A 12,364-nucleotide genomic window follows, 5' to 3' on the forward strand; every position below is an offset into this window, starting at 1 on the left:
GTCACCTCAGACGCCGTCGCAATCTGTTCCACCGCGCGACCGTGGCGCGGTGCGCGGACAGCGGAGGGAGCGCGCCGCGGGCGGAGGGTATTTAACTCGGCCGCCGCCGCGACCGAACCCAGTTCCCTCTGAGCAGCCATAGCGTACGGATCTCCGTGCCGGCACGTTCACAGGAGCTCAGTCCGTCAGTTCACCTGATGATGGCGACATGCATGATCGCCGAAATATTGTGCCCGTTGGACACTGTAGACCGGCAGTACATCCGTGGATATTTTGATTAGGTGAAATATTGTTTAGACATTTCCATTCTGTTGCGTTTCTTCCGCCTTAAGAGTCTTGGCATTTATATAGCAGTTATTTTCTTTTATTCAACTCTAGTATTAAAATGTGATGTGCACAGTCAGATAACATCCATACAGCTTCAGTACCTTCTAGTACTCTCAGTCGGGCTTTTTCAATGTGCCGTTTTACGTACTTTTGCAATAATTTTTGGTGTAGCGACATATATGTGGCCAATAACTTCCCGGATCATCATTTAGCCTGCTCCCACCAAATTTAAACTCGTTTCTCCACCTAGTAATAGTTGAGTATCATGGAGCAGAGTCCCACAGCGAGTTCTGAAAATCGGTATGAATTTCCTCTGCTTTCATTCCTTTCTTTATAAATTAATGAATCACTGTTCGAATCTCGATTTTTTTCTATCGACACAATTCTCTACACGGGAACGACAACAGGGAGGTGGCCGCTCCGAATATCACTACCCAGAGACTGACGCGTTACGTATTTACTCAGAAAGAAATAGTGCTGACATTTGGTGGTCATTCAGGTTTTTTTTACTAGCAACATCCAATACAAATAAAACATTTATCTGAATCGATAAAATATGCCTATCATCAGTGCCACAACCGCTCTTTTAGTCTAAACAAAACGCAGTTCTGTCTAAAATGACACAGGCCACGTATTTTAACCTCCTGCTGCTAAATGCCAATACTCTTTTACAATGACAGCTCGTCTTGTTATGGTGGTTTGTAACGTCATACTTATGGAGTCAGCCAACCCATATGTAATAATTAAAATTATTTAATTCAAAATGATATTTTGTTTAGTTTCAAATAACTCTGAAGGGACTGTTGTGGAACATTCGGTTAATCAAAATATAAATTGGTGCGCTCAAAGGCTTGCCTTTTCTGTTCGCATGCACATAACATTTAGAATGTACACTCCTGGAAATTGAAATAAGAACACCGTGAATTCATTGTCCCGGGAAGGGGAAACTTTATTGACGCATTCCTGGGGTCAGATACATCACATGATCACACTGACAGAACCACAGGCACATAGACACAGGCAACAGAGCATGCACAATGTCAGCACTAGTACAGTGTATATCCACCTTTCGCAGCAATGCAGGCTGCTATTCTCCCATGGAGACGATCGTAGAGATGCTGGATGTAGTCCTGTGGAACGGTTTGCCATGCCATTTCCACCTGGCGCCTCAGTTGGACCAGCGTTCGTGCTGGACGTGCAGACCGCGTGAGACGACGCTTCATCCAGTCCCAAACATGCTCAATGGGGGACAGATCCGGAGATCTTGCTGGCCAGGGTAGTTGACTTACACCTTCTAGCGCACGTTGGGTGGCACGGGATACATGCGGACGTGCATTGTCCTGTTGGAACAGCAAGTTCCCTTGCCGGTCTAGGAATGGTAGAACGATGGGTTCGATGACGGTTTGGATGTACCGTGCACTATTCAGTGTCCCCTCGACGATCACCAGTGGTGTACGGCCAGTGTAGGAGATCGCTCCCCACACCATGATGCCGGGTGTTGGCCCTGTGTGCCTCGGTCGTATGCAGTCCTGATTGTGGCGCTCACCTGCACGGCGCCAAACACGCATACGACCATCATTGGCACCAAGGCAGAAGCGACTCTCATCGCTGAAGACGACACGTCTCCATTCGTCCCTCCATTCACGCCTGTCGCGACACCACTGGAGGCGGGCTGCACGATGTTGGGGCGTAAGCGGAAGACGGCCTAACGGTGTGCGGGACCGTAGCCCAGCTTCATGGAGACGGTTGCGGATGGTCCTCGCCGATACCCCAGGAGCAACAGTGTCCCTAATTTGCTGGGAAGTGGCGGTGCGGTCCCCTACGGCACTGCGTAGGATCCTACGGTCTTGGCGTGCATCCGTGCGTCGCTGCGTCCGGTCCCAGGTCGACGGGCACGTGCACCTTCCGCCGACCACTGGCGACAACATCGATGTACTGTGGAGACCTCACGCTCCACGTGTTGATCAATTCGGCGGTACGTCCACCCGGCCTCCCGCATGCCCACTATACGCCCTCGCTCAAAGTCCGTCAACTGCACATACGGTTCACGTCCACGCTGTCGCGGCATGCTACCAGTGTTAAAGACTGCGATGGAGCTCCGTATGCCACGGCAAACTGGCTGACACTGACGGCGGCGGTGCACAAATGCTGCGCAGCTAGCGCCATTCGACGGCCAACACCGCGGTTCCTGGTGTGTCCGCTGTGCCGTGCGTGTGATCATTGCTTGTACAGCCCTCTTGCAGTGTCCGGAGCAAGTATGGTGGGTCTGACACACCGGTGTCAATGTGTTCTTTTTTCCATTTCCAGGAGTGTATTTTGATTTAATCATCTACATCTACATCGACACTCTGCAAATCACATTTACGTGACTGACAGATGTTTCATCAAACCACCTTCACAATAATTTTCTATTATTCCAATCTCGTAGAGCACGCAGAGAAAACGAACACCTATATCTTTCTGTGCAAGTTCTGATTTCCCTTATTTTGTTATGATAATCATTTCTTCCTATGTAGGTAGCAGCCAACAAAATATTTTCGCATTCGGAGGAGAAAATTGGTTATTGAAATTTCGTGACAAGTTCTGCTGCAACGAAAAATGCCTTTTTTAAATTACGTCCACCCCAAATCCTGTATCATTTCAGTGACACTCACTACACTATTTCACGATTATATAAAACTTGCTGCCCTTCTTTTAACTTTCTCGATGTACTCTGTCCAGCCTATCTGGTAAGGATCCCACACGGCGGAGAGGTATTTTAAAAGAGGACGGAGAAGGGTAGTGTACGAGTCTCCTTAGAAGATCTGTTACATTTTCTAAGTGTCCCGCCAATAAAACGCAGTCTTTGGTTAACCTTCATTTTTGCGTGTTCATTCCAACTGAAGTTATTCGTAATTGTAATTCCTAAGTATTTAGTTGAATTTACAGCCTTTAGATTTGACTGTTGTTGAACCGAAGTTTGACGGATTCCTTTTAGCACTCATGCGGATGACCTCACACTTTTCGTTTTTAGGGTCAATTGCCAATTTTTGCGCCATACAGATATCTTTTCTAAATCGCTTTGCAATTTGTTTTGAACTTCTGATGACTTTACTAGTGCCGGCCGGAGTGGCCGAGCGGTTCTAGGTGCTACAGTCTGGAACCGTGCGACTGCTACGGTCGCAGGTTCGAATCCTGCCTCGGGCATGGATGTGTGTGATGTCCTTAGGTTAGTTGGGTTTAAGTAGTTCTAAGTTCTGGGAGACTGATGACGTCAGAAGTTAAGTCCCATAGTGCTCAGAGCCATTTGAACCATTTTTTTGACTTTACTAGTCGATAAAAAACAGCATCATTTGCGAATAACCAAAGACGGCTGCTCAGTTTGTCTCCAAAATCGTTTATATAGATAAGGAACAGCGAAGAGCCTATAACACTACCTTGGGGAACGACAGAAATAATATCTGTTTTACTCGATGACCTCTCTGACAGGTAATCACGACTCCAGTCACATAACTGAGACTATATTCCATAAGCACGCAATTTCACTACAAGTCGCTTGTGTGGTATAGTGTCAAAAGCCTTTTGTAAATCTAGAACTGCGGAATAAATTTGATATCCCTTGTCTATAGTACTCAGTACTCTGTATGTGTAAAGAGCTAGTTCTGTTTCACAAGACCGATGTTTTCTAAATACGTGTTGACTGTGTGTCAATATACCGTCCTCTTAGAGGTAATTCATAATGTTCGAACGCAATAGATATTCCAAAATCCTGCTACATATTGACGTTAATGATATGGGCCTGTAATATAACGGATTAGGCCTACTACCTTTCTTAAATATTGGCATAACCAGTTCAACTTTCCATTCATTGGGTACGGATCTTTCGTCGAGCGAACGATTGTATATGATAAGTATGGAGCTTTTGTATCAGCATTCCACCTTAACATTGGGATTGAACGGCTAGAAACTTACGAAAACAGAACTCGCAACGAAATTACCGTATTAAAAGTTGAACATAATGTTTGATCATAATGTTGTTTTGGATATTTTAAATGTCTGTGTAGGATTCAGGGAGTTGAAATCTGAAATCGGGCTGTGTCAAAGCAAAGCATCTGGAAAGTTATCCATACTTTTTGAGTGAGGTTTTAATCTGTTATTAATTTAAAATTAGTCTTTCAAATGGGTATTTTCTCCTCGCCCTTTGACTGAGGTTACCTTGTCACCCAAAGCATTTTAAGGAAGTGTACGTTTGTCATAGGTGATGGCACCCATTCATGATAGCAAATCCCCAGAAAACTTATTACGTCACTGCCAACAGGGGATGAATCGGACTTTGGATAAATGGTAGGAATGTTAGGCATTTTTTAGAAAGGAAACAAAAATCAGAATCTAGAATTACACAATATGAAAGTAACTAAAATGATTTTATGTTGTGGACGACAGTGTCTGCTATGGTACTTCAGAAGCAACTTTTACTACCTGAATATTTAAGATCTGAACAGTAAATACTTCTTCGCCTTTGCAATCGATTGTATAAAAATGATTGCTTGAACTGATATTAGCTTGACAAGAATGCAGAGAATTCAAAAGATATACATCACGGCAAGGGAACGACGAAGATCCTAGTTTTCGTAACGATCGACACTCCCTATTAAATCCAGTCACTCGGAGGCTTACGCCAACGAATTCAGTAAATGTCGACTACGTATACAAAATCGAGTCAAATTATTCACGTGAATGTGGTAGTAAATTAACTTAAATCTATTGAGAGGTGTAAAATTTGTCCCTGTATCACGTTTTCTTTAGAAAGTCTCGCTCACTGTTAAGAAGAAAACCCAAATAACTATAAATTACGAACATTACATAATTAGTTTTGTGGCATAAACTCACTCCAAAAATAACATAGTACAAGTAAATTCATGTACTACTTTAAGAAGCCGTAATAGGACAATTTTCCTATATTTAACACAATGTTCCTTCACTGACAAGCTGTGACATGCAAACTACACATGCTGCCTTAATCGTCTCCCAATAAGGAATAACTTCTTGTCTTCTATTTATCCAGAGCTGAAACTCCTAATACCGTACGCTATAACTTGGGTGTATTTCACAAGGTACGACACAGAAATTCGTAAATGTCACTAATAACATTATTCATACAAATAAGTGTAAGAGCACATTCCCCAAAAGATGCAAGCATTCACGTACAATAACAAAAGCGAAAGTAGCACATATCAGAAGTCGTATGTAGCTATTCAGAACACGAACATGTGTATTAAAGAAAGTCCGCATCTCGTGGTCGTGCGGTAGCGTTCTCGCTTCCCGCGCCCGGGATCCCGGGTTCGATTCCCGGCGGGGTCAGGGATTTTCTCTGCCTTGGGATGACTGGGTGTTGTGTGCTGTTCTTAAGTTAGTTAGGTTTAAGTAGTTCTAAGTTCTAGGGGACTGATGACCATAGATGTTAAGTCCCATAGTGCTCATAGCCATTTGAACCATATTAAAGAAAAAGTTGAAACAGGAAAAGATATCGCCGTAGATACAAAATGAAGAAAGACTCTGAAAAATAGATTATGAAACGAAATTGGGTAAAGTCACTGAAACCGGAATTTTATGCAGGGTGATAAAAAAAACGGAATTTTCGAAAGGCGTGTTGGCAGCCATTAACAGTTGTCAGTACTGCAGAACGGGGATCTTGAACTGCAATCAATATCGCCATTTAGTAATTGTGGATCAGTAGAGCGGTCAACAGCATGCTTTTGCCGTAAAACTGACTTACACACACAGTGGAAAGCGCACAAAGGGAGTTCCGACGTATTTTCAATTTTTGGCGTCATGGTAGGGTTCCCCCGAAATGCGCTCGTACTCCACAGAATATCGAAGCTGTAAGCGCGTTAGTCACGTGGACGCCTCGGCGTTCAGTTTATAAGCAAGCAATTGATATTGTTCAACGAATTCTCCACTCTGATTTAAAATGTCATCCGTACAAGCTGCAGATCGTGCTATAACTGAAGGCCAATGGATTTCCGGACAACCGGTAGATGAGGCTTATTTTCATCTCACAGGTCACGTGAATAAACGGAACCACTGTTACTACGCAGACAGCAGCCTCAATGATATTCATGAACGATCTTTGCACCCTAACAAGATGACAAAATGGTCTACAAGCCCTTAACGGAACTTACTTTTTTCGAAAATGAAGAACAGGATGGTACAACATCGGACACTGCAAGATTGACAGCTTTGCAAGAATTGTTCGGTAACCATGTCATCTCGAGATTCGACGACATACCACACCCTCCACCTAAAGAAGCACCAGATTTGTCCGTTTGTGGTTTTTTCTTGTAGGGCTTCGTTAAGAATCACGTGCGTGCACGACTCGGTCAAGAACACTGAACGCACTGAAACAGAGAATTGAAGATGAGATCTGTGGTATCTCTGCTTCCATGTTACAGCAAATCAATGGGAAAACTTAAGAGCAGATTGTAAGAATGCACACTTACAGGAGAACATAATTTTAAGACTTTCGTAATTTGGATTACTGTCCCTTAATAGGCGAGTTGCAGTGGTTCTGTAGCTGTCCATAACTCTTTTTTTTAATATTGTAATTTTACTGGGTGTATCAACAGTTACCGTTTTTCTGTTTCGCCCTGTGTAATATGTGAATACCGGGACCAACTCTGATTTAAGTATCATAAAAGCACGTTAATAACAAAATTTTCTACGTTTAAAACATTTAAAAGAGTTGCACATTCACTTCGGTGACGACAACGCCGTAGCATGCCCATATTAAGTACATCCATTACATTCCTCATGATGTGAGCGTAATAGGATTCACAATTATAATACTGCTAAGACTGCTTCTCTTGAATACATGACGGATGAAAGAAAGAACTATCGTTATCCGTTTAGCTCTCTAGCAGCATGAAATATTTTCTTCACATTACTTGTCTCCAATAAATATGTGTCTGAGACCCTCAGGTTCTCAACCATTTGCCGCACGTTTAGAGAGTCGGAGCCTAGTTTTCACAGAACTTCCACAACAGCTCTGGTTCAGGCCTTCTAATCGACCATGTGGCTGCGATTAGTTCTGGGGGCAGATGCAGATTGTGAGGTTCCCTGGAATTCCGTGAACACGGCTGGTCTTCTCAACGAATCGCTGGAGTGTTCCAAGTATGTTCTCGGAGTCCAGACGATAGCCACCTTTTATTCACGTTCTGCAGTTATTTGCACTCTGTCCGCTCAACGCCTGACGGAACAGCCACCTCAGAACATTTAATGAGACCTCGAGGACACCCACACTGAATTACACTACGTGATCCCCTTCCCATTTCTTGTAACGATTTCCATAATGAGTAAAATTATTCGCTATACGTTTGAAAATTTGGCTATTAACAGCCCCCCCCCCCCCCCCATCCCCCAACACTTTCACTTTTGTCTCCTTTTGACGCCGGATACAGCAGATTATAGGTCGTCAATATACACAAAAATACGTAAAGGTCATAAGATGGAGCCATGTGGGACACCACGTCTAATAAGATCCTAGGCGGACGATGACAGCTTAACAAATGACTCTTCCCTATTGACACGATTTTTATCCGGTCAAATACATCTGATTTGAAGCATTGTGTGGTATTTCCTGTAATGTCCAGGTGCAGCATGACCGGCCTCTGGCGTCGCCCCCGCGGGCCCGCCTCTCTGGAGCCTACGCCCCCGTTGCCGCCGCCGCCCCCACACGCGGCCTGGTGTCGCGGGCACCCGCCCACACGGCCAGCAGCGGCCGCGCGCGCTACGACGACGAAGACATCCAAGGCTTCGACTTCGGCGGACAGGGATTCGGTTTCGGCGCGGACGACAGCTTCTGAGGACTCCGTACTGTGTTAGCACCAGGCGCCAAAGGACGATCACGACCCTTCCGTATCAGACCGTAGTATTCCTCATTCTAACTGACAAGGAAGTTGAACACACTGTAGCATATCAAATCTACCAGTTCCAAGAAACTGCCAGTTGATCATTTATGAAAAGTTAAAGCTTTGTGCCGGATCAGGACTCAAACGCAGGAGCCTGTACTTCACTGTCTGAGTGCTCCTTCGTTTAAGTACCACGAGAATACGAGGGCATCTTACTGACTAACGCTTCGCTGCAAGTTATCACTGAACCTTCTGCAATCCTTCCATATCCCAGTTACTGTAAGAGGAACATTAACTTAACCAACAAAAATTTCGGAGTTAGTTCAGGGACACTTTCTGAACATTTCGGTTTAAGCGACCCGTGGTCAGCGATGGCTCTTTACAGAGGAATAAATTAATTAATTATGATGTATTAGGTTTGTTACCCCGAACTACCCTTGTTTTTGGGAATGTACCTTTATATTAGTGAATGGGCCTTTAGTATACAATCAACAATACGTACAACTTAAACCGCAGAGTAGTGAACAATCGTCGGAGAATGAAAAAGTACTGTGATGCGGTTGCCATCAGTGAACACATACGCGAGCCTCGTACTGTTCAACAGTAAATGTAGCCATCCTGCAGTGTATCACTGTTAGCGTACAAGTAACAAGGCCGCTAAACCATACCTGAGACGTAATCGAGCAGTACTGAAGCGAAGTCTCAGAGCGAAGATTAAAGTTGTCATAACTGTTATCAACAGCAAGTACCGTGAGTGAAAGGAATACAGATAAATAGATGAAATGTGGTAAGAAATGGAAGGAAATGCAATTATTCTGTAACAAGCTATCGGTAACAATACATAAAAGTACTCAACCAACCTCTGCAATTTTTCAATGGAGTTCGGCTTCACCCTTTATAATTTACCACTGTACAGCAATTCCTACGCATTCTTTCAAAGAGATAGCTCTATAGTAAGGTATCTGAATTAATGAAAAACGAAGCCTTATGGACAGCAACTAATAATCCATTGAAGTACAATTAAAAGGTCTTTGTTAGCTGAATCTTACACATTAATGGGGAAACACTGGGTACAGTCTTTAGCTCACTGTAACTCAGAGAGTTTTCAGTTGACGCTAAAGAGTGACAGGTGCAGGGTGTGAGACTTAATGAGACAGACTCACATTCTGTCTGTAATGAAACGGAAAAAATGTCTCTAAAGTTGTCTTTTCAAAGGTAACGAAGTTGCGCAATCATTGTCGGCTCTTCACTACAATGGATGTTAACAGGTCCCATACACCAATCATACTCAGCCTACTTCATTCTTATGCAGTTCATGTCAGTTGGTTGCAGCTCTATCCCAATATCCAAAAGAGGTACCCCTGGTCGTTAAATTGAAAGCCGTGTGAACTGCTCGTGAAAGGCAGAGAACGTCGCTATTAAGATAACTCTGTGAATTTTTACGTTCGCAGTGGTGAAAACATTGTTCCTATGGCAACACAGTGCAATGACAGAACCGTAATGATTTGTTCAACTTATCGCACTTTTAGTCACAAAGAACCGACTCACGTCTAACAGCTATTGAAGTCAAAGGGGCACCTGTTCGAACAAGGTTAGGAAATCAGAGGCCTCGGACAGCTTACCTGGAATAACACAATGAGTTTATGTCCTGATCCAGTACGTGGTTTTACTCTGGCAAGACTTTGAACTGGCTCTTACTATCGAAGTTTCTTCTAGCATTCTTTTTTAATTTAATTTCTGTGTAAGAAAACTATTACCTTCGCGTCATGTTCCTAGGTTACAGTGTTTCATTCAGAACATGAATCCCAATTACGTAACCGTTGTTATCTCCTTTGTCCAGACGGTGTTATGTATGTTTCTTCACCACTCCGACAAAACGAGTGGGTCCAACAGTAACTTACAGATTCTCTTTTGTTTCTGTTATTCTGATTCTGACTTTTCCATTGACCTGTTTTTGTATTCATTAGTTATAGTTTTTTTAATAAAATATTGTGTCATTCAAACTTATTTTTTAAATATGACCCATTCATTATTTTCGATTTCATGTACCCGCATCTACTATTACCTGCAACGCGTATCCATAAAACTGGTCATTTATCATCCAGAAACTAATGCTATCAGTGTTCCGACATCTGGTCAGTGACTGAATTATGTGTATGTTTGACAACCATACACGATCTGAAATAAAGGAAAAGCTCGCTATTAACACAGCTCACAGCGAATTACTGTAATCTGAAAATAAATTCTATAAGAGTACCGCAAATGTTATTGTTTTGGGACAACTTCTTAAAATCTACCATTGAAATGTCCCATCTCCAAGAGGATACAATAGATTTTTACTTCTTGTTGCGTTATAGAACATGGTCAAGAACGAACTGAAACAAAATTACCTTGGGCATATACACTGGTGCCCAAAGTTCTAGTAACAAACTTCTATTTCGCCTTCCTGTGTCTATGTCACGATATGATCATACGGATCGCGTTCTGCACAGAAGATGGCACTCAACGGAAAACTACGCTAGCAATCACGTCACGGTTTCCATCAAACTAGGTAGTATTGGTCAGGTAGTCCGACATCCATAATCGCTGTGTACACAGTCACAGAGAGTTTGAAATGGCTCTGAGCACTATGGGACTTAACATCTGTGGTCATCAGTCCCCTAGAACTTAGAACTACTTAAACCTAACTCACCTAAGGACATCACACACATCCATGCCCGAGGCAGGATTCGAACCTGCGACCGCAGCGGTCACGCGGTTCCACGCTGAAGCGCCTAGAACCGCACGGCCACACCGGGTATAGTGTGGCACAGAGAAGACGCCTACCAGCCTCTGCAGTGAAGGGCCATACGAATAATGGAAGCAGGACAGTCGCAAACTCAAGTGACCCGATGGCTTAACGTGAATCGTTCTGTTGTTTTTTCGGCTGTGGCGACAGTTTGTAAAGACCGAAACTGTATCACAAAGACATCAGAAAGAGATGACCATTATTTCGCTATAGGTGCACGACGGTGCTGCCTAAGTACTGCTTGGCAACTGGCATCTGAGATCTCAGCATCCACTGGACATGTATCTAGGCAACTCTCGCGAAGGTTGAGTAGTATAATGGCAGATACTAGGAAAATAATGGTACATATCGAGTATAAAATATTATCATTGTGATGTGATACAAGTGAACTCTCGATACAGTTGCATCTCTAGATTTGAGGGCTGATTACCTAGATTTATGAAGATAAATAGGATGTCGTTTGATGAAAGTGCATTGTAATTGTAATGGAAATAGACTTTATACTAATGTACATGATTAACAGGTGAAACAATTTGTGTCTTCTGTTCTATGTTTACTTTACCTTCAATCCACACATCAAAAACTCAATGATTTCATTGCGTTCCCGCGAGTAACAAAGTTGCTAACATTATCCTCTGTAGTGTTTACATCGAGGGTTCAAATGGTTCAAATGGCTCTGAGCACTATGGGACTTAACATCTGTGGTCATCAGTCCCATAGAACTTAGAACTACTTAAAACTAACTAACCTAAGGACATCACACACATCCACGCCCGAGGCAGGATTCGAACCTGCGACCGTAGCAGTCGCGCGGTTCCGGACTGAGCGCCTAGAACCGCTAGACCACCGCGGCCGGCTTACATCGAGGGTTAATAATACATTTTCTACGCTATCATTTCACTAATACATTATTATTTCAGTTCTAATCCAAAATTGTAGCAATTTATTCGTTTAGTTGCACACTATGTTTCCAAGGAACGGCTAAGTCTACGTATTGGACACCCCCCTCCACAACAAAAAATCTTGGTTCTGTTGACAGAAGGATGTGTAGCGCAGCTTTAGTTGTAGGTTAGATTGGAAGGTGACAGTTTGGTTATTAGTTAGCGAAGCCAACGAATGTGAAGGCAAAATACCTGGCTGCAGTAAGAAATTGACCGGTAGCGAAGCCTGATGTTTACGTCTGTACCATATTGAAAAATGCAAGGAGGATCCAATACGAAACTTTCACCCAAGGAACCACCGCTACTCAGACCTTAAAACGGCCATATGATTATCATTACTTTAAATTGTTTAAGTGTATAAATTTTAGGGAATGGTCACCAGAAATACTGCCAGGTCACTATTACTTTTGTTTTTGTGTAGA

The 12,364-nt window shown here is 43.2% G+C and overlaps 1 protein-coding gene across 1 annotated transcript in view; it reads left to right on the forward strand.

Annotated features, from left to right (window-relative positions):
* Positions 1-10,156, forward strand: part of LOC126418930 (translation initiation factor IF-2-like) — a 65,396-nt gene extending 55,240 nt beyond the window's left edge. Inside the window, exon 5 of the mRNA XM_050085959.1 lies at positions 7,956-10,156. Within this exon, the coding sequence (XP_049941916.1) occupies positions 7,956-8,168 (213 nt within the window). The 3' untranslated portion in view covers positions 8,169-10,156. The remainder of the gene's footprint in view (positions 1-7,955) is intronic.
* The last annotated feature ends 2,208 nt before the right edge of the window (positions 10,157-12,364 follow it).

The sequence above is a fragment of the Schistocerca serialis genome, chromosome 9, assembly GCF_023864345.2.
Source record: "Schistocerca serialis cubense isolate TAMUIC-IGC-003099 chromosome 9, iqSchSeri2.2, whole genome shotgun sequence".
In the NCBI taxonomy this organism is placed as follows: Eukaryota; Metazoa; Arthropoda; class Insecta; order Orthoptera; family Acrididae; genus Schistocerca; species Schistocerca serialis.